This window comes from Hyperolius riggenbachi, chromosome 7 (assembly GCF_040937935.1).
Source record: "Hyperolius riggenbachi isolate aHypRig1 chromosome 7, aHypRig1.pri, whole genome shotgun sequence".
In the NCBI taxonomy this organism is placed as follows: Eukaryota; Metazoa; Chordata; class Amphibia; order Anura; family Hyperoliidae; genus Hyperolius; species Hyperolius riggenbachi.
Window position 1 is genome coordinate 138577824 of NC_090652.1, and position 23984 is coordinate 138601807.

Below are 23984 nucleotides of genomic sequence, written 5' to 3' on the forward strand. Positions count from 1 at the left end.
TTGTGCATATTGGGGTCATATCTGCTACCGATTGTGCATATTGGGGTCATATCTGCTACCGATTGTGCATATTGGGGTCATATCTGCTACCGATTGTGCATATTGGGGTCATATCTGCTACCGATTGTGCATATTGGGGTCATATCTGCTACCGATTGTGCATATTGGGGCCATATCTGATAACGATTGTGCATATTGGGACCATATCTGATAACGATTGTGCATATTGGGACCATATCTGCCACCGATTGTGCATATTGGGACCATATCTGCCACCGATTGTGCATATTGGGACCATATCTGCCACCGATTGTGCATATTGGGACCATATCTGCTACCGATTGTGCATGTTGGGACCATATCTGCTACCGATTGTGCATATTGGGACCATATCTGCTACCGATTGTGCATATTGGGACCATATCTGCTACCGATTGTGCATATTGGGGTCATATCTGCTACCGATTGTGCATATTGGGGTCATATCTGCTACCGATTGTGCATATTGGGGTCATATCTGCTACCGATTGTGCATATTGGGGTCATATCTGCTACCGATTGTGCATATTGGGGTCATATCTGCTACCGATTGTGCATATTGGAGCCATATCTGATAACGATTGTGCATATTGGGGTCATTGGACGTGTTTTTTGTTAAAATCTGCTCACATTACGTGTATTTTCTTGAGAAAACCTGCACAATTATGTGAATTTTCTGGGAAAAGGGTCACCAAAACTTGGGCCCTCTGTCTTTGCGTTGCACTTTTAAAGGGAACCCGAGGTGAGAATATTGAGGCTGCCATATTTATCTCCCTTTAAGCAATACCAGTTGCCTGGCTGCCGTGCTGGTCCTCTGCCTCTTATTCTTTCAACCATAGACCCTGAACAAGCATGCAGCAGGTCAGGGGTTTCTGACAATATTGTCAGAACTGACAGGATTAGCTGCATGGCTTGTTTCTGGTGTAATTCAGTTCACTACTACAGCCAAATAGATCAGCAGGGCTGCCAGGCAACTAGTATTGTTTAAAAGGAAATAAATATGGCAGCCACCATATCACTCTCACCCTGGGTTCACTTTAAATTACAGTTAGCCCCGCCCTCATCCGGGCATGACCACGCCCATTTTTTTTCGCTGCGGCGCACTTCGCGCGCCGCAGGTTGTAGCCACACCCATTTTTTGCCACGGCGCGCTTTGCGCGCCGCAGGTCGTCAGCTCCCCCGGAAATTGGTCCAGCACCTGCATAGCACCCCCTAAAAAAAATTCCTGGAGCCGCCACTGACCTCCATTATATCAAAATGATGGTTTTGTTCCCTCCCCCAATAATGTTATTATGCAGTGTGTCACTATAAATAAAATAATTTGGGTGAAGGGCCTCCAAAATTTTATTATTAGGCAGAGTGCCCCTTAAATAGCACAGGTAGGCAGAGTGCCAGCCTCGAAATAACATTTAAGTAGACTTCCACCAAATAGCAATTAGGCAGCCTGAATAACAGTTGGGCAAAGTCTTTTCAAAATGACAGGCAGAGTGTATTACAAATAACAGAGAGCAACCCCCAAGAATTGGTGTTCAGTAGTGCCTGCAGAAAAGATACCATAATTACATAAAAGAGCAGGCCACCTCATCCCTTGCTGCCCCAGCACCTATCCTGCCATGTGTGTGCCTGGCCAGAGCTACATGAAGACCATGGCACAATTACTGACTGGTTGGCATGCAATTCTTTTTAGAACGCTCAGCATTTTTATCCCTTGGTCTGTACAGGCACCTGAACTGTGGTTGTGATGTAAAATATCTTACCACAGGATGTAGTTATGGCATATGCGCATGCATATCTACATTTAAAATGGTCCTAGATACTTTCCTTACATGAAGCGCATCCACAGCTATAATATCCAGTCAAAGAAAAATGTTACCCCTGTAGCTTTTCCTTTCTCTGGTTTAAAGTACAAAGAAGTTTAAAAGGTTGAGGCACACACTAGGCAGAAACGCTAGTGTTGCGGAAACGCAGCAAAAACTTACATAATGCAAGTCAATGGCCGCAAGGAAAAATGCATATACTTGCGTTCTGCAATGTGCATTTTTAAAAACGCTGTTTTTTTTTACATATTTTTCAAAAACGCACATCATGAAAGTCAATGATGAGGTATTGCGTTTTACTCTATTTTGTATGCATTTTGCATGCGTTTTTATATGCATTAAAGAAAAAAAACACGTTTATCCACTTAAGCCTATCTGGACGAACATTCTTGTCCAGATAGGCTGCACGCACTCCCGCGGGCCGCGTGCACTCCCGCCGCCGGCCGTTAGCCCAGCGATCAATAAATGGGATTATAGATCCCATTCATTGATTAAAGCCCCCCGCAGAAAAAGCGACAGCCTCTTATCAGAGGCTGCGGTTTCTCTGAGTTACAAAAAGTTTCCCATCCTCCTAATGCTTCCTAGAAGCGTACAATCTCGCTTCCAGGACTTTTTGACTGTGGCCATCTTGTGGCCAAATAGTAAAACTACACCCACATCTATTTTTTATTAAACAACTACATAATTTTACATTTAAAATTAGCTGTTTACCTTCCACACCACAAATTACCCAAATAACATTTTTAATAAAAAAAAAAATAAAACAAATTACAATTAAAAAAAAAACCAAAACAACATGAACCCAAGGGTCTGAACCTTTTAAATATGCATGTCAAAGGAGTATATTAATATAATTTTTTAAATTATGGGCTTGTAAATAGTGATGGACGCAAATTGAAAAAAATGCACCTTTATTTCCAAATAAAATATTGACGCCATACATTGTGATAGGGACACAATTTAAATGGTGTAATAAGCGGGACAAATGGGCAAATCTTAATATTCCTGTTAAAATGGATTTAGAATAAATTAATTCTTAGCAAAATGTATTACCCAAAGAAAGTCTAATTGGTGGGAAAAAAAAACAAGATATAGATCAATCATTGTGATGAGTAGTGATAAAGTTATTGGCAAATGAATGGGAGGTGAAAGTTGCTTAGATGCAAAAAATAAACAACCCTGGTTAATGATGTGTTTCCGCTTCCTGTTGACTCTCAAGTGATTTGCATAAAATGCATTAAAAATGCATGCAAAACGCATATGCATTTTTATATGTGTACCGCAAATGCATTAAAACGCACACAAAACGCAAAGAAAACGCATGTGCTGGGAAAAAAACCTCAAAAGGCAAACGCACAGAAAACGCAATAAAACCGCATATGCAGCAAAACACTACGTTTCCCGCAATGCCAAGTGTGCACCCAGCCTCATGAAGAGGCGGGAGACTTTTTTTTTTATGTAGATAGTTATGTAGTCATGATTTGAAAACAACATAAAAACATGCACTGCATGTGTCACCTTTGATTAACATCCTGTAGTTTGTGTTTTTTCTTTTATTTACTTTACTGTGGTAATGTTCATTTTTCTTACTGTAATAATCTACATTTTAAAATGCTTGATAATGTCAACCTACCTACAGTTTTACCACTACCAGCAGTTTTCATTAATTTCCAGCATTATTCTTTTCAGCACTCAAGAGTCACCAGATGTCATCAAGGAAATCCCTGCTGTGAAAAACCTTAAAAGTGTTATATTTGGGTGAGTTTCAGAAATGATCAGATGCCATTTGAAGTATTATTATTGCTACACAATTTGTATAGCTCTGACAAGTTTCGTTGCTACCTGAACAGTCAGTAAAGAAGTGTGGCTTAAACTGCCAAATAAATCATTCTACACACTTTATAAATAGGAGAAGAGGATTAATTTCAATCAACTGTGATCAGAGGGTGGGAAAGCAGATTCACAGATATGTGAACAGAATAGATACAGGATCAGTGATGAAGGCACTAACATATCAGAAGGGGAGCTGTTCCTTTGCTCAGCATTATCATGCTGTTTATACTACAAGTAATTGGTGTACACTCTGACCTGTGTGAGATCACTGCCATCTGCTGCAATATATGCAATCTATGCAGCAGGAATTGTCTGGGCTCCCGACCAGGTACTTGTAAAGGAATTAAGCTCTAAAATAGCCCCCATGACCCCCGCAATTGGGGGATGGGGTCTGCTCCTTCTCCCTTTTCCCATCTGCCTGCAGAGTAGTGCAGAGAGCAGTGTAATAATTACCTACTCCAGCGCTGTGGGTCTCCACCATGCTTCACAGTTTAAAACTCTCTGCTGCGGCTCCCAATCACATGACCGATGCAAGTAGTGATTGGGAACCAGAGGGGGACGCCATACATTCTAGTTATGCCCCTGCTTAAGATAATCTAGGAACCTTCATACTGATAAAAACAAGCTCTGCTAAGTAATGTCAACACCATAGTAAACGATTTGTGTTGAAATTAGGTTTTAAGCATGTTGTTTATTAGTAGTATATATAATGTATGAGTGGTTATTTGTTTTAGGCTTGGAAAGAAACACGGACAAGATGGCTTCCTGAAACTTGTTGACATTCTTCCTAAACTCCCTGCACTACAACTTTTAGAGTAAGCAACACAAGTGTTTAACAGAATGATTTTTTTTTTACTAGGACAGAACTATATATAGTAAGATCAGAACTACCCAATTGCAAACTTTGTTATTGCTACTTTACAGAATCCACTGTGATCATAAAGTTAAGTAAAATATATATGAATGCAGTCAACACATCTGATCAGAATGCTTACTGGGTTACTATATTAATAGCAAAGGACCAATCAGATAGCCAGAAGGATTTCAGCAATGGCTGCCTTCGTGTTTCAGATAGCACATACTGTATGTTTTGATGGCATTTCCTTGTACATTATGCATTTTATGTGATTTGTCTTCAAAAGACCAAAGACGACTGTCTGTTAAAGGACAACTGAAGCGAGGCTGCCATATTTATTTCCTTTTAAGCAATACCAGTTGACTGGCTATCCTGCTGCTCCTCTGCCTCTAATACTTTTAGCCATAGACCCTGAACAAGCATATGCAGATCAGTTGTTTCTGACATTATTGTCAGATCTGGCAAAATTGACTACATGCTTGTTTCTCGTTTGATTCAAAGACTACTGCAGCCAAATAGATCACCAGGGCAGCCAGGTAACTGGCATTGTTTAAAAGGAAAAAACACATGTCAGCCTCCATATTGTTCTCACTTAAACAAACAAAACAAACACAGAACATTTATATCGCGCTTTTCTCCTGGCGGACTCAAAGCGCCAGAGCTGCAGCCACTAGGACGCGCTCTATAGGCAGTAGCAGTGTTAGGGAGACTTGCCCAAGGTCCCCTACTGAATAGGTGCTGGCTTACTGAACAGGCAGAGCCAGGATTCGAACCCAGGTCTCCTGTGTTGTCCTTTATTGTTTGCTCTTTGAACATAATGGATGCAATTCATGTATCTGATTGAAATGGTTAATTATTAAAAATGAAGTTACTTATCCTGAAAATGTTGTTTCGTTTTTTAATCAGCTTGAGCAACCTGACAGAAAATCACATTGGTGATAAAGGCATAGAAAAGCTGGTGGAGAAATTCTCTGAGCTGCAGTCTCTTCATACCTTGGAGTAAGTAGAGCAAAATATTTCTCAATATAGAGAAGTTTGCAAAAAATATACAGAGGCTTGGAGATGAACATTTGCCTCAGTCACTGGAATGGAGTGGTGTGTGCCAGTCATGCGAGGCCATGAGAAGCTGTTTCTGCTGGTAACTCTAAGCATTGATATGGTCATATTTTTATGTTGCGTTCCTGTGGCTCTGTTTGCTGTAGCATCACGTATACTGGCACACCCAGGACTACAGCAAAACACTTTGAAAATTACAGTGATCCTGAGCAGCCAGGGATGCAGTGTGATGTAGATAAGGCCTCAGGCCTCGTTCACATCTACTCAGCGCAGATGGCTTTGCGATCAGAACGCTACACGTATGATCGCACGCCATCTGTGCCGCTACTTTCTGCGCTGCTGATCTCATTCATTGACAGTGATGGGATCAGCTCACGTACATGCAAAAAGGGCGTCAGGAAAAAAGGGTGCAAACGATAGGTGGTAATAGCGTTTATAAAAATATTGTGTTGTATTTCGTTTACAAATAAGGTTTTACAAATTTAAAAACATTAAATAATGAGCATGAAATCGCAAATTGTGAAAACGATAAACTTCCCTGTTTCAAAAGTGAAACTTGTAATTCCGTTTGTTAAAAAACTATAATATATGTTTAATCGTTATAATTGTATATTATTGTGAAGAACCTTCATTTATCATTTCTTCATATAACAAAAACTAAAAAAAAAGTTTATAACGATGATAAAAATGTAACTACGTTCGTAATAACTGTTGTAAAACATTAGTAAGTATTACTAAAATTTTACTACAACTAAACCTAATCCTACTCTCACACAGAACCCTCCCTGTACCTATCCCCAACCCTTAGAATAAACCCCCCCTGGTGGTACCTAACCCTAAGACCCCCCTGGTGATGCCTAACTTTAAGACCCCCCCCCCCCCGGTGGTGCCTAACCCTAAATCTCCCCTGGTGGTGCCTAACCCTAAGACCTCCCTGGTGGTGCCTAACCCTAAGACCCCCCTGGCGGTGCCTAACCCTAAATCTCCCCTGGTGATGCCTAACCCTAAGACCCCCTGGTGGTGCCTAACCCTAAATCTACCCTGGTGGTGCCTAAAGGTCCGTACACACGCCGGACTTTAGGCAACGACGGGTCCGTCGTTGCCTCCCGCTGGGTGGGCGTGCCAGCGACAGTCCGGCATGTGTACGCTCTGTCGTCAGACTGATACGGCTGTTTCTGAGCGATCCGCCCGGCGGATCGCTCAGGAACAGCCGTATCAGTCTGACGACAGAGCGTACACACGCCGGACTGTCGCTGGCACGCCCACCCAGCGGGAGGCAACGACGGACCCGTCGTTGCCTAAAGTCCGGCGTGTGTACGGACCTTTACCCTAAGACCCCCCCCCCTGTGGGTGCCTAACCCTAAATCTCCCCTGGTGGTGCCTAACCCTAAGACCCCCCTGGTGGTGCCTAACCCTAAAACCCCCCTTACTGATCACTTTATTGTGTGGATAATAATGCTTTACAATTTGTGACTGTAAAAAATATATTGCAATTCATGTTACATACTGATCGCTTTATTTTGTGAATAATAATAGTAAGGGATAACATTTTAAAAAAATGTTTTAGTTAAATATCATAACTATGTTCAGTATTTTTCTAAACGTTATTCGTCACGGGCGCATTTTGTGAACTTAAATCATCACAAGCACAGTTAAAACATTAAAAATCTCGTCGTTTGTAAACGTTAATAATCTCCGGCGCCCTTTTTTCCTGTTAGGCGCCCATCAAACGATATTTATTATGGGAGTGAATGGCGGCTCCCTTTTTGTCCACTAGCTGCCGGCGCCCTTTTTTCCTGCTTCCATCAGCTCTGCACTTGCGGGAAAAATGCAGGCAGCAGTACGCAAGCGCATCATAGCACATAGTACTGTTGCGCAGCGCAGTAGGGCTGTCTATGCCCCAGTGGCGTACTTAGGGTTTTTGACACGTGGTGCTAAGTATTAAAAGACACCCCCTGCAAAAAAAAATAATAAAGGAGTGAGTGTGGCATGCTAAGTGCGCTAGTTTGCCACAGTATAGGTAGCCTGGAACCGTTGCCCCAATATAGGTAGGGGCAACTATCTCCCCTCCCCGAAGACAAATGTGTCCCAAAACTTAGTTTTGCCGAAGTTCAGGTATCCTAGTACAGGTAACCAGGTATGCCCCGGTATTAGCCCCCCCCCAGCTTAAGTAGCCAAGTGTACCCCCCAGTATTACCAGCCACATCCCCAGCCTGGTGCCCAAATATTATCAGCCTTCTTTACCAGTTAGTAGACAGAAGGGAGAGAAAAAAAAAACAGAGAGAAGAGAGACAGAAGGATGGGAGAGAGAAGAGAGGCAAAAAGACAGGGGATAAAGAGAGGCGGATCGCTCAAGACCAGTCTTATCAGCCGAACGACGGACTGTACACACGCCTGATTTGACGTCCGGACGACTGAACGACGGGATGTTCAAACGACCCGTCGTTTAAAAAAATCAGACGTGTGTATGGGCCTTTACTCACCTCTTAAGGAATCCAGTAAAAAGTCTCACCTGAGGAAAGAAAGAGTGTTTTAACCACTTAAAGAGACACTGAAGCAAAACAATGGCAAATCGAACTGAATCATATCGAATCCCGATCGGACATGTCGGATTTTATCGGATCGTAAATAGAATTGCAATCGAATCGCACAAAGAATCGTATCGTGTAGATGGGGCTTAAGTTTTATTTATTTATTTTTCTATTTATTTTTATTTATTTTCAATTGGTTCTTTTACTTACTACCATATTCTTGGAAAGGACAACCTGGATGAGCTAATCTTTCATAAAATTGAGATTTCCTTCTTGAGACCATTTTTACGGAGCAACTATTCGGTGATATAGGAGACGAGAAAGTAAGGTTTACCGAGCAATATAGCTTAGACTCTAAGCAAAGGTGTTAGAACTGAATTGCTTGGTATAAGCAACCTACTCTTGCATAACAACCTGAGTTAATCACTTATAAATCTCAAGCAGATGCTCAGTAAGGTTTAATGTATATAGAAAAGTGGATATATATAACTTCATGATAGATAGAACTGAAGTGTTACTGTAGGTTGTTTTTGAATTGTTTTCTAACTTATTTTTGGACTTCCAGGTTGCGGAAAGCTCTTGAATGTATTAATCTAACCCACTTGCTTCCTAGCTGCATATACGCCACACCCGGGTGTAAGAAGAGATAGAGTTGCAGAGGATTGTTAAAATATTGTAAGATTTGATGTTATGTATTGTTGGGAATTCTTTGGCATAAGAAAAAGTAAAGAAAGAGAAAACTGAGAAAATTCAAGATGACTTATTTGGTCATAATAAAATTATTACTTCTCAATCAACATTGGTCAGTGTCTGTGGATTCCTCCTAGCGAAGCTATATATACAAAACAGTCTACACAGTCCCATGTCCGACAACTAGTTGGTGCAAGAGGGGCTCCCGACCTGTTCAAATAGCTCTGCTGCTAGGATAATGCAGTGGGGCCAAAATTACATTATCAGGATATCAATAGCTATTTAACCACTTTACCCCCCGCGGTACGAATTTCTCCGTCCCTTTTTTCCCCCCTAAAAAACCAGGGAGGGAGAAATCCGTACCTTGCGCGCTACCGCCGCTGTCTGTGCTCCCGCCGCTCATGCGCGCGCTCTTGCCACTCGTGCACGCCGCCGCCCGCTCGCCCGGAGATCAATGAACGGGAAAATCCATTCCCGTTCGTTGATCTAAGCCCCCGCAATGATCCGCTGCTTCTATTAGAAACAGCGCGATCATTGTGATTTATCCAGCCTCGTACTGCTTCCTGTAAGTGTCCTTCCGGACGCTTACAGGTCGCATGTAAACAAACACACTGTGGCCATCTTGTGGCCAAATAGTAAAACTACACCCTAAAGCATTTTACATATACAAACACATTAGTTTTACACAATAAATTAACTCATTACTTCCCACACTCCCCAATTTTTTTTTTTTTTGTAATAAGAAAAAAAAAATACAATAAAAAAAACATAAATAGTTACCTTAGGGACTGAACTTTTTAAATATTTATGTCAAGAGGGTATAACACTGTTACTTTATGAACTACGGGCTTGTAATTAGGGATGGATGCAAAACTGAAAAAATGCACCTTTATTTCCAAATAAAATATTGGCGCCAAACATTGTGATAGGGACATAATTTAAATGGTTTCATAACCGGGACAAATGGGAAAATACATTTCATGGGTTTTAATTACAGTAGCATGCATTATTTAAAAACTATAATGGCCGAAAACTGAAAAACAATAATTTTTTCCCACATTTTTTCCTATTTTCCCATTAAAACACATTTAGAATAAAATAATTCTTGGCATAATGTCCCACCTAAAGAAAGCCTAATTGGTGGCGAAAAAAACAAGATATAGTTCATTTCATTGCGATAAGTAATAATACAGTTATAGACGAATGAATGAAAGGAGCGCTGAAAGGTGAAAATTGCTCTGGTGTTCAAGGTGTAAAACCCCTCAGTGGTGAAGTGGTTAAGATAATAACATTTTAAAGTATATCCCAGGTGATGGCAAGTGGTTCAGTTTAAGTTACCTGGGGCTTCTACCAGCCTTATTCCGTATACAGGGAAACAAAAAATAATAATATCCTCTCAGGTGTGCCACAACACCTACATAGACTTAATACCAGTAAAATGATATATATAGCAAAAAACTGAAGAAACTTGAAGAATTTATATGCAAAAATACAATTTTTTTAATTGAAGAAAACACTTGGCCATTCTCCTCCAGCTCCTGCCATGTGCGGTTCCCGTGTTTGAAAATTGGATGAGTGGTTATACCTGGCTTCATGTTGTCCAGATGTTTATTAAGAACGTGTGTTAACTATACAGATTTGTCTCTATTTATGGAGGCCTGATGAAGTGTCTATCCCGAAACCAGTCGACGATGTCGCCTCAATGTGTACAACTGCACTAATCTTGATGTTAACAACTGATGCATTTTTGCCATTCTTTGCTATGGAAAATGTTTCCTGAAGGATACTTTTTATGAACATTTTTGCAAAAGTGTTGTCTTCAATAAAAATCTTTTGTATTTTTGCATATAAAGTTTCTTCAGTTTTTTGCTTCCACCAGCCTACCAAAGTATGTCAGGTTCCTCGCTGTGGTTCCAATCCACTCCAGTGTGCGGCTACCCCCTTCCGTAAGGTGTGGGAGTCACACGAAGTCACCCGCGTAACTCCTTGATGGTGCCCCTGTAGCCAAACGCATTCTGCGCATGCACAGTTTAAAGTGAACCTGATGGTTTTATTTCATGTTTAAAAATTTAAAAATAGATTGAATGTTTTATTGTAGCCAGCATGATGGCAGTCTGTTAAGTATCCCAGAGTTGAAATACATGAACTATTGACCTTCTTCTATCTTACCCCTGGCCTTAGGAGTTGTATTCTGCCAGGGAAACTTTTATGGCTGTAATTTGCTTATCAGTGAGGTTTACTATATTCCCGACAAGGTACTAACAAGACAGAAGCTGTCACTTCCATGCCTGAAAAATAACTCTTTCAGGCACCAAAAGAAAAAAAGAAAAACAGCCTAGTTATTAATATGTTTTGCACTGTACATACACATGTTGATCTCATCATGTCACATGTTATGTGGGGTACACGTTAAGACTTTGCAGCTGTGCATGCGCAGGGCCATGCATGCGCAACTTGCAGATCTTTCACAAGAGGCAGCGGCACACTGGAGGGGATCAAAACCACAGATCCAGGCCTGAGAAGTCATAGAACGTCCTTGCAGCAGCAAAACAAGTGTGTCTTTGCCAGAACATAGGATGGCTTTCTTGCAATGTACATGAGTATCTGGCATAGGAATGCTAATTGTATACAGATATGCCACAAGGGAAATATAAAACAACTACACTGTAGAATGTGTCAGTATATTGCAACTATCAAATATATAAATGATGCATTGTAGCCAGCATACATTAATTGCCTTTTATTTGTTTCACACAGCCTAACACAAAATAATATCACTGGAGCAGGGGCGAAGAGGCTAGCAGCTGCTCTTCCATCCCTCCGGTCGCTGCAGACACTAAGGTAAGAGCATAGTGAAGCTGCCAGTCCTGCTGTTTGACCTTCTGATACACTTTCCAAAAGTTCAAGTTCAACCTCATTTATTAAAATGGCACTGTGAATGTTCCTTTTTTTGAGTTGTTAGATTGTTTGTTATACAGATCATGTGACTTTCAGTTATGCCACACAGAACGGTTTGCTTGCAAGCAAAATTTGTTCTCATTTCTATATTCCATTATTAGCTCATGCAAATCACAGTTAGGCCAGCTGCAACAGATGACGGTTTGTCTTGTGACAAAACAAAATGTTGATACATACATTATTTATACCTATTGATATTAGTATTTTACGTTTCTTTAATCTGTGGTGTGATGTGGTGACAGCTTAGGTATTGGAAATTACACTAGGTTTCAGTCTGTGGAAAACAATTGCTTCTATTTACATAGCCTCCTCATGTGCCCAAGGCTTTAACTGAAATATTTCATTTTGGGGGTTTCCACAGTTTGTTGTTTGTTTTCACAAGTTTCCAGCAGTAATTACATAACAGCAATGCTGGTGTGATGGATTATAAATGAGAAGATTTAAGTAGAACTCTAGGTTCATTTGGTACATAACATAAGAGAGCCAGTGCTATGTTTAGCAAACTGCTCTTTTTAAAATGTGTCATTTGACTTCCTCTTTCGAAGTTTGAAATCCCAGCCTTGTGACGCCTTGCTCCAGCTACTGCAGTGAGGTGTCCTTACCCCTGGAAAAGGATGTCATGGGTGCAGTGTGTGACATGCTACACTGTCTAAGTGCCCCAGTCATGGTTAGCAAAGGCATCCATCCACATTTTATACTTCAGAAAAGTGAAATACGATGATAGAAAGGGTGTCTTAATCCCAAAAGAAAAACAATCTAAAAACATGATATTGAGAAATTGGGGGTGTTCTTCTTTAGAAATCTTACTTACCCTAAATAAATACACTAGTGCACGTTATAACTTACAGGGGCCATTATGTCGGATACACACATTAGACAGCCAAAAGTGATCAGCAAGTTTTCCTCTCAGTAGAGTCTGCTGTCAGGTCCACTTAAAGGGCCCTTCCACACCGAGTCCCTTGCATTGGGTCGCGATGCAATGCTATTCTAATGGGGCTTTACACATCGAGTGTGGTATGGTGAGTTCTGACACAGTAACACACAGCACAGTAGTACTTTCCATTACATCAATATGGAGGCAAGGTTATTATTTCTTCTGCAGAGGCCACTGCCACTAATAAGGCTGTGCTGTGCTTTGGTGAGCCTTAGTGTCTGGCTTCACTTCCTGCTTTGGAAGCCCAGAAAACACACATACATGACTGCCACACATGAGGGGATGCCATAGATGAGAGTGTGCTGAGCTCCGCCCCCCAAAAGAAAAACAAATTAGTCCCTTCTCCCCTCTTCCCCAGATCCCTCCCCTTCCCTGGGAGTAAAAAAAAAATTATGTATGTTTAATGGGGTTAATGGTGAAATTCCTGTTGACCATCCCATTTTAGGATTTAGTTGATTCCAAATGGTCAGTGTATTTAGTACTCTGTCCAGCGAGGTTTTAGATAGTCCTCATTTCTCATTAGGAACCCATGGTGCCAATCCCAAAACACTTTCTGCTATCTTATTTTCCAGTCGTCTCACCCGAGACTTTATACCCAGTTTTGTTGCCCAATCTATCATTCTAGTTACTACAGCTGACTTAAAACAGGACCTTTCATCCAGAAGACCTAGGCCACCTCTTTTTTTTCTCTAATTAGATATTTAGGATTCTAGGGCTTCTCTTTTTCTATGCAAACCTTAACAACAGAGTTTTAATTTTATCAAAAAAGCTTTTGGAAATTCTTATGGAGAGCATTTGCATTAGGTACAGTATCCTGGTGAGAAAACACATTTTAATTAAGATAATTTGCCCCAGCCAGCTTCATGGTTTATGAATCCATACTTCCAACTTCCTTCATTTTATCTATTAGTGGTAAAAAAAACTTCCGTCATACAGGTCTCCAGCTTTGTTTGTCAAGAACTCCTAGGTACCTCATCTCTCTCTCTCTCTCCTGTATTGAGAAAGGGAAATCTCCTGGTTCAGCTCATCGAACTTCGCTTTGAGCACTGCTATGTTTTATATTTCAGATTTTTTCATATTTATTTTGAAATGTGTCCATATTTCTCAAGTTCTTTCAATATATTAGTTTTTATAGTGCGTTCCGGTTCACCATGAACTGTGTACTCTGTACAGCACTGGTGAGAGAGCTGGCAGGCACTCGGGTACGCTGTGATGAGCTGGCTTGATACACCCAGTACAACTATGTGCTCAAGACCACAGGCATAGTCTAGGCAAAAATCTCAAAGAGGCAGAAAAGGTCTGGCACTATAGTTTAATTATAGCAAAAGTGGACATCAAGTTGCAGGATCAGTGTACAAATACATAGCAAAAAAAGATTGTGCACCCCTCAGAAGAAGCTTGGCGTTTGCCCTGCGAAACAGTCGTAAGGACCGTGCACCTGCTGCCTCCTCTACACCCAGGTATAGCCACAAACATCTTTTTGTCTACACATCACTGTGACGTTTTTTGATTAAGCACGATCTTTTTTGCTATGTATAATGTACACTGCATCCTGCAACTTGATGTTCACTTTTGCTATAATGAAACTATAGTGCCAGACCTTTTCTGCCTCCTTGAGATTTTTGTACGCTGTACAGCACTCTGTACTCAAACTTATGGGAGAGTGGTTTGATATAGTTATATTTCCTATCTCAGTATTGTTTACTTTAGCTAAATAATAATCATTCACTAAAATACATCTATTCCAGGATAACTTTGACACCTGTGAGTAATATGTGTAATTCCGTTCCAGGGGCCGCTGATCTTTCCAGCTGTCCACCAAGGGTTCTTTTTGTTTGCGAGTTTGTACCCCTAGAAGTATCTAATTCCAGTTTTACTGCCCAGTTCAGTCCCCCCATTGATCAGCATCCCCTCCTCAAAGATGGATAACTCCTTTACCACCCTATTCAGAAGCCACTTTGGAAAGTACACTGAAGCCAGTGTATATATTTGGCCCTTTATCGATGACTTCACAAACATAAAACTCCCTTCTTTATCCTTTTTTTGCCTCTTTAAACTGGAAAGAGCATTCCTCACTGATTGCTATTGCCACACCTTTTTCTTTATTATTGTTGGAATTAGAGAGGAAACATTCACTCATTTTATATATAAGAAATTTAATCCATTCTCCTTCAACTAAATCCACTCGCCTTCAAGAAAAAGTATCTGTAGGTTTGTTTAATCTCACTCCATACTCGTTTCATAGGGGACCTCAATTCTTTAACCTTATATGACACTATTTTAATACTTTCCATACATCCAGGGGCATGACTAGAGGAGAGCAGCCCCTGCAATTGTGCAATGGCAGGAGGGCCCAGAGCTGTAGGAGTTTTGCTAAGTGGGCCAGAGCTATAGGAGTTTCACTGGGGGGCTCCATGAACTGTAGTTACACCACTGCATCAACCTTTTGCTTTCTTGCTACTGATATGGTGGCGAAGGGGTAATTCCTGCCTTTTCCCCACCCCTCTCTTACCTTAGTTCCCTCTCACCCCTATCCCTTCCCCATGCTGCCTTCCCAGCCAGTTCCCCATCCAGAGGAAAAATCACCAGAGACCTCCTCCGAACCCACAGGGAGTGGCCCCTCATTTAATCCATGTTAGATGGTAATGCAGCCTTCAAACTGCAAACTCTTCAGTTCTTTTATTCTCCTCTTATTCTGCAACACAACTGAGTACTGTGAACTAGCCCTTAGAGGACACCCATGCAAACATGGAAAGAACATACAAACTCTAGTCAGATAGTGTTGTGGTGAGGATGGAACCCTGTGACTCTAGTGTTGCAAGACAAGAGTGATAACCACTTAAACAGTGCATCTCCTTATCTTGGCAAGCATTCATTTAGATGACATCTGATCAGTGGTGCCAAAGTCTCTCTTGTATATAAAGTCTGTTTTGCTTCTATGTGATAGCCAAATATAATCATGATGTGTATTTGAAATTTCTAGCTTGTACAACAACAATGTTTGTGACATAGGAGCTGAATATTTGGCGAATGTTCTCCCTAATATGACATCACTGGAGGCGCTGCAGTAAGTATAAAGGAAAAAACATTTCTCTGGTTGGCAGCTGTCTCTTCTCTCATTTTTTTCATGTTTTTCATGTTTGTTGACTTCTGTCATAAAATGATAGACTATTTCAGGACTATATCAGGACTGCTGAGAATGGCAACAAAGAAAAATGGCAGTTCTCAAAGTCAAACTTATTACCTGCAATGTGAGGGGTTTACGGGGTGGGACAGTCAAACGCAGGGAAAAAAAAGGGGTGCCAGCTAAGCACTCATGACACCTCCAATAAAAACAGAGGTTTGCCAGATACACATGCATATGGATGGGGGTTCGGGCGGGGGATAGCCTGTGAGCTGAGCAGGTGTCAATACCTATCTTATTTTGGGGTCCCTATAGTAATGGTGAATGTTAATGCATCTAACACAGACAATGCACATCCAAAGTGGGACAAATACCTGGATGGACAGAAATGTGAGAGTCAGTTTATGGAGGTCACCCAATCCGCTGTAGGCCCAAAACTTCTTGGAGTGCAGCTGGCAACAAGGGGAGCCATCAAACAACCCCACTAAGCTGATCAAAAAAAGAAAAATGTGAACAGACTAATTCAAGTTTATAGCAAAGAAAATAAATTGCTGGATTGCAAAAAAAAATCTCATAACACCTCAATTGCTATGCAATTATCCTGAGCTTCAATACTTTGTATACAAGGTCATTTGCAAGAAAAATGCAGCTGGACCTATGATTGTGATCTGGAAAAATTGTGTGTCAAAGACAGCGCACTTATGGAAACATCCCCAAGCTGTTTCCAAGTCCTAGCGTTTTGTGATCCGCAAGCGATCAGAATCAGATTGCAGACTACTCCTAGTGGAAAAGGACCCTACATGTTTGAGGGCTGGAACCCACTACAGGTTTTTTTTTTAGCATTTAGGAATCACTTTCAATCGCTAGCGATTTCCCTAAATGCTCTGCTAATGTACATGGATGGGACAGGTTCCACTAGAGCAATTGCGATTAGGCAGATCGTAATCGCAGGACATGCAGCATTTCGGGAGCATTTCCATTCTAATGTATTATATAGGAACAGGGAAATCAAGGCCTGAATTTACCTTTCAGGAGCCTATAGGCACAGATGTCCTGGCACCCTAGACTTCGCCCTCCACGAACCTACAAACCCCCGCCAAACTGCACCGCAAGTGTGCCAGTTTTCCCAGCTGTAACTTCTCCCTTATTTCCTTTGCCTGTCATAGGAAGCTATAGGTGCCCCTTAGTATGAGGTAGCCAGAAGCACCATTAATAGTTAGTAGCTAGAGGTGCCCCCAACTATTAGGTAGCTAGAGGAACCTCACTATTAAATAGATAGAGGTACCCTGGCTGAAGTAAGCTCTCATCAGTGGAATGCTGATAGCAGGGTGAGTAACCTCTCATTTGGACTCTCATCAGGACTCTGCATAGGGAAAGAGGGATGGAGGCGCTCGGGGAGAGGAGAGAGACGCCTTTCCATCATCAGGCGCCTGTAGGCACATGCCTACAGTGCCTTATGGTAAATTCGGCACTGGGGAAATCCCTCCCAAAATCGCTAGCTATTGCGCTTTGTAGTGGGTCCCAGGCCTTACAGGAAACCACAAGCATGCATAGGTGGGATAATCAGTGTCTCAGGAGAGCTGATTAACTACATCTGTGGATTTCCACAAAACCTGCACTGATGCTGGGCCTTGAGGATGGGGATTGGGAACACTGGTCTAAGCTGGTTTCAGAAGTCAGCCAAATAACTCATGTTCAGAATATGGGTTTTTCTTTGTGCTAATTGTGCACTGTAGCGATCTCGCAGTGTTCTTATATCATCACCTATTTTTTTTTCGTGTATAGCTTGGATTGTAACAGAATAACATACGTTGGAGCCACAAAACTTGCAGCAAGTCTTCAGAAGTGTCCGCGAATGAAAAGTTTGAGGTATGCACTAAATTTTCTGCACACTGTGTTTGCCAAAACAAAAAAAATATTTTGCCTAAATGCATATATTACACACCTGAAAATAGAAATGTGCAAGCTTGGCACTTAACCTGCCTTTTTTTTCCCCAAGTAGAAAACAGAGGGTATTTAGAGCAAATAGCACCATCTAGAGTTACAATTTCAAACTGCAGGCAACTCACATTGCAGTTTGTGCAGAGGAAGTGACATTTTGTGTATGCATGTCACAGCTGTTACTGATCACTTTTCCTTTTATTGATGAACCGAACAGCAGTCTATAGCTGTCCAGACTCCTCACCCTATCCTATGATCACCCTCAGGAGGAAGTCATGGAGAAGCTAGGAACAAACAGTTTTTCCCTCTGAGCACAGAGTTAACCTTAAGGGGCTGAGCACAGAGTTAACCTTAAGGGGCCCATACACCTAACGATTTTCCCACCGATATACACTTAACCTGCCTTTTTTTTTTAAATCGCCGCGCACACCGCTGACAGAACGGTCGATTTTCGTCCGAAATCGATCGTTCCCGTTGATCCGTCCGTGCGGAAGATTTTCCTCGATCGCCGGCGGGTCGGGAGTGCGTCGATAGCGGCGTTCGAATGCCCGACGACCGACGCAATACAGCGGGTATACATTACCTGTTCCGCCGGCGCGACTCCCCTGGTCCCGGCTGTCTTCTTTCCGCGCTGGTCTCCGGTCCAGCAGCGGCAGCTCCACAGACTGTGATCGGTTTCAGGCTGAAATCGATTCACAATCTGTTTGCACTAAAGGCAGCCATACGATCCCTCTCTGATCAGATTCGATCAGAGAGGGATCTATCTGTTGGTTGAATCTGATGGCAAATCGACCAGTGTATGGCCACCTTAACCCAGCTAATTTCTGTGCTTCACAAGAGGGAGGGGGTAGGTGGGGCAGGTGATGCTCCCATTTGCATGCAACTCTATACTTTGTGTACAGATCTCTGAGTCATGTACCTGACTCTTCCAAAGGGAATTCTCTGGAACAGTTAAATAAAATACTTGCGCATATGCTGGCCTGTGGATAAGCCCCCCATCACCCCCCCCCCCCCCCCCAAACACACACACACACACACACACACACACACACTTTTGGCCTAAAAAATCAGCCAAAAGCTATGACCTACCGATACACCAATCACCAACCCCCCAATGTGCTGCTGTAGTCCCTCTTGCAGAGCTGGCTTTGGCGTGTGCCGGCTGAGAGCATAGATACCTGTCCTCGCACCAGCTTGCAGCCTAACGTCTCCCCCTCAGCTTTTGAACTGGCCTCAGGAGACATGTGACTGCAGATGGAGCGAGGACAGGTAGCAATTCTATTGCCAGTACAATCCAACGCCAGCTCTGAGTGTATGTGTTCTTTGTAGTAATGTGTGTTAAAGCTATACTTTTTGTATACAGCTACTGTACTTTTAAACATCTGCCCCCTCCTGGGCACTTTACAACATAAACCTTGCATGGTACTTTTTTTATAAAATAAAATTTTATTTTATTTATATGTGTTTTATTTTGTTTTGTTTTGTTTCAGAATGTATAGTACAACCATCCCACATGCAGACCTGCTACGTCTACGACACCAAGATTCCAGAATCAGCTGCTTGTCCATCGGCTGACAAGGTGATTTATGTTCCACTACTTAAAATATTGTATGTGCTGTAAAATTCAAATACAATGAGGCATACATATTCAGAGGAAAAATGCAAAGCATTGTGTGAGAAATCCTTGCAGTGGGCAGAACACCAAAGTAATGTTTATGTGACACTGTGATACATGTCTTAAGAAAGGGGTACACTGTTTGACAAAAACAATGGTTGGATTTATTGATGGATGAATAAACGTAAACATCGCTGTGGTATGCTTATCATTGGAAGGATTTCTGTTTGTGAAGGAGATGGTCAACTGCCTCAGGTAAAGAACCCAGTAAGTAGGATTACCGTAACTGTGTGCCAGCATGATCTGTGAAAAGGTGGCCACACACGATACAATAAAATTATCCAATTTTACAGCAATTTGATAAAAACGATTGGTTATACAAAGAAATTAAAAGCACTTTTTTTTTATTATTCATTTGAGAAATCTGATCGAAGTTCCCATTTTTCTTTATATAAGTTGATAGGAATAGCGGATTTTTTCTGATCAACTTTCATGAAAATTGAATGGTGTAGGGTCCATGTTTAGACCTAAGCAATTTTTTTAGTGGTTTCAATCATTTTTTTTTCAGAATTGGGAAATAATTGAACACACGTGTGGTATATTGGTCAGATTTATAAAATGTTACAATCCATCAGAAAAAAAAATGATAGTAATTCTTGAGTTGAAAAGAAATATAAAAAATTCTATAGTGTGTGGCCACCTTAAAGGGATACTGTAGGGGGGTCGGGGGAAAATGAGCTGAACTTACCCGGGGGTTCTAATGGTCCCCCGCAGACATCCTGTGCCCGCGCAGCCGCTCACCGATGCTCCGGCCCCGCCTCCGGTTTACTTCTGGAATTTCTGACTTTAAAGTCAGAAAACCACAGCGTCTGCGTTGCCGTGTCCTCGATCCCGCTGATGTCATCAAGAGCGCACAGCGCAGGCCCAGTATGGTTTGTGTCTGCGCAGTGCACTCCTGGTGACATCAGCGGGAGCGAGCACACGGCAACGCAGGCGCAGTGGTTTTCTGACTTTAAAGTCAGAAATTCCAGAAGTGAACCGGAGGCGGGGCCGGAGCATTGGGGAGTGGCTGCGCCAACACAGGATGTCTGCGGGGGACCATTAGAAGCCCCGGGTAAGTTCAGCTCATTTTCCCCCGACCCCCCTACAGTATCCCTTTAAGGTGAACAAAGTGAACCGAGCACCATTTTTAGCACCCAGGCTATCTCAAGAGCACATTAAATATGTATGCCAACAATGTGACTCAATAATAAAAAATACCTCTTCTTTTTACATTTAAAAGTTTATCAAAGGCATTTATTACCCTACTTCCAAGGCCTGATTGACCTGCAGAAGTTTCAGGCATAAAGGACTGATGTAATTGTTTTATTGCACACATTAGCAGAGAGATAACAGAAGCATAGTGTGCTTTAACCACTTCACAACTGAGGGGTTTTATTTATTTGCTCATTTGTCCCTGTTATTACACCGTTTAAATTATGTCCCTATCACAATGTTTGGCGCCAATATTTTATTTGGAAATAAATGTGCATTTTTTTCAGTTTTGTGTCCATCCCTAATTACAAGCCCATAGTGTGGGAGGTAATGAGTTAATTTATAATGTAATACTATATATTTATATATGAAAAATGTTTTTGGGTGTAGTTTTACTATTTGGCCACAAGATGGCCACAGTAATTTTTTGTGCATGCGTCCTGTTAGCGTAGGAAGTACGCTTACAGGAAGTGCAATGAGGCTGGGAAACTTTTTTTTTTTCACAATGATCGCGCTGCTTCTCATAGAAGCAGCCGATCATTGCTGGGGGGCTTAGATCAACAAACGGGAATGATTTTTTTCCGTTCATTTTCCCGTTCATTGATCTCCGGGCGAGCGGGCGGTGGCATGCACGAGCGCGGGAGGGCGCGCACGAGTGAGCGGGAGCGCGGACAGCGGCGGAAGCGGTGGGGGTGCGTGTATCTACTCTCCTGGTGGGGAAAGGATGTTGAAAGGAGCGTAAATACACGCTACTGCGTGGTAAAGTGGTTAAAGCACTGTGTTCAAAGAGTTCAGAGAAGTCACAGATGCTATCTTCATAACTTCCCTGTGGATAAATAATGGACAGCTAGAAAGGGAGGGGGGAACATGGCAGCTCCTATAGCTATTAAAAACCAGGAAAAGAAAAATGGTACTTGGTTCCCTTTTTAAGGGAACCAAGCACTACTTTTTTTGCCTGGTTACTAATAGCTATAGGAGCTGCCATGTCTCCCCCTCCCTTTCTAGCTGTCCATTATTTATCCTCAGGGAAGGTGTGAAGATAGCATCCGTGACTTCTGTAAACTCTTTGATCTACACACACCCCCTGCTGATTAAAGGCTTTTTTGTTTTCTCTATGCTAATGTGTGCAATAACAGAATTAGTACTCCATATCTGCCTGAAACCTGTGTCGGACGGCAGGCCATGGAAGTAGGAGGAAATTGGGTAATAAAGGCATGTGCTTAACCTTTAAATGCAAAATAAGAGGTAAAATTGTTATGTTTTTTTTAATGAGTAACATTGTTGGCATACATTTTTAATGTGCTATAGAGATGCCCTGGGTACTAAAAATGGTGCTTGGTTCACTTTAACCACTACCAATTGGCGGTGGCAAAGTGGCACCCCCAGGACCGCGTAACGCCGATCGGCGGTGGCATCTGGGAAACTAATTAGCCAGGGATCGCGCGCAGTGATGCACGCTCTTCCGCTGGCATTAGGCTCCGCCCACACGCGACGTCACCCCACCGGCTATTTAGAAGCGCCCGCGGGTTGTTAACCCCCAATCTGCCGCTACAAAGTGTATAATACACTTTGTAATGTATACAAAGTGTATTATACAGGCTGCCTCCTGCCCTGGTGGTCCCAATTATCGAGGGACCACCAGGGCAGGAGGCAGCCCCCCTAGTAAGCACAACAGCACACTGATCCTGCCCCCCCTATCCCCTGATCGCCCACAGCACCCCTCAGACCCCCCCCCCCCCCAATCACCCCCTCAGACCACTGTTTGCACCCAATCACCCATCAATCACCCCCTGTCACTATCTGTCAACGCTATCCTATAGATTAGGTCCTAAACTTCCCCCTGGGGGCTCCGGATCACACCCTCAGATCCTCCCCCGACCCCCCCCAGTGTACTGTATACATCTATTCTCCCCTGTAATCACCTGTCAATCACCCATCAATCACCCCCTGTCACCACCTGTCACTGCCACCCATCAGATCAGACCCTAACCTGCCCCTTGCGGGCACCTGATCACCCGCCCACACCCTCAGATCGCCCGCAGACCCACCCTCAGATCACCTCCCAAGTGAATTGTTTACATCTGTTTTCCCCTCTAATCACCCACTGATCACCCATCAATCACCCCCTGTCACCACCTGTCACTGCTATCCATCAGATCAGACCCTAATCTGCCCCTTGTGGGCACCCACACCCTCAGATCGCCCTCAGACCCCCCCCCCCCCCCCGATCACCTCGCTAGTGCGTTGCTTGCATCTATTCTCCCCTCTAATTACACCCTGATCACCTATCAATCACCCAATCACCCCCCTGTCACCACCTGTCACTGCTACCCATCAGATCAGACCCTAATCTGCCCCTTGTGGGCACACAAATACCCGCCCACACCGTCAGATCGCCCTTAGACAAACCCTCCCCCCCCCCCCCCCGATCACCTCCCCAGTGCATTATTTACATCTGTTATCCCCTCTAATCACCCACTGATCACCCATCAATCACCCATAAATCACCCCCTGTCACTGCTACCCATCATACCCATCAGATCAGACCCTCATCTGCCCCTTGCGGGCACCCAATCACCCGCCCACACCCTCAGATCACCCTCAGACCCCCCCTGATCACCTTGCCAGTGCATTGCTTGCATCTATTCTCCCCTCTAATCACACCCTGATCACCTATTAATCACCCCGTCACCCACTGTCACCACCTGTCACTGCTACCCATCAGATCAGACCCTAATCTGCCCCTTGCAGGCACCCAAACACCCGCACACACCCTCAGATTGCCCTCAATCCCCCCGATCACCTCCCCAGTGCATTATTTACATCTGTTCTCCCCTCTAATCACCCACTGATCACCCATCAATCACCCCCTGTCACCACCTGTCACTGCTACCCATCATACCCATCAGCTCAGACCCTCATCTGCCCCTTGCGGGCACCCAATCACCCGCCCACACCCTCAGATTGCCCTCAGACCCCTCCTGATCACCTCGCCAGTGCATTGCTTGCATCTATTCTCCCCTCTAATCACACCCTGATCACCTATAAATCACCCCGTCACCCCATGTCACCACCTGTCACTGCTACCCATCAGATCAGACCCTAATCTGCCCCTTGCGGGCACCCTAACACCCTCAGATCGCCCTCGCCCCCCCCCCCCCCCCGATCACCTCCCCAGTGCATTATTTACATCTGTTCTCCCCACTAATCACCCACTGTTCACCCATCAATCCACCCCTGTCACTGCTACCCATCAGATCAGACCCTAATCTGCCCCTTGCAGGTACCCAATTACCCGCCCACACCCTCAGACCCTCCCCCGATCACCTCCCCAGT

General features: G+C 43.1%; 1 protein-coding gene across 5 annotated transcripts in view; it reads left to right on the top strand.

Annotated features, from left to right (window-relative positions):
• The window catches only part of CIITA (class II major histocompatibility complex transactivator), a 242012-nt gene that overhangs the window by 211957 nt on the left and 6071 nt on the right, over window positions 1-23984 (top strand). For 4 of the 5 annotated variants that reach the window (XM_068244683.1, XM_068244685.1, XM_068244684.1 and 1 more), the window contains 7 exons: window positions 3546-3614; window positions 4424-4504; window positions 5452-5544; window positions 11580-11663; window positions 15698-15781; window positions 17624-17707; window positions 19270-19358. In XM_068244683.1, the coding sequence (XP_068100784.1) occupies window positions 3546-3614; window positions 4424-4504; window positions 5452-5544; window positions 11580-11663; window positions 15698-15781; window positions 17624-17707; window positions 19270-19354 (580 nt within the window). In that variant the 3' untranslated portion in view covers window positions 19355-19358. Of the gene's footprint in view, window positions 1-3545; window positions 3615-4423; window positions 4505-5451; window positions 5545-11579; window positions 11664-15697; window positions 15782-17623; window positions 17708-19269; window positions 19359-23984 lie in introns of those variants that run through there. The other variant, XM_068244686.1, reaches the window with a different exon arrangement.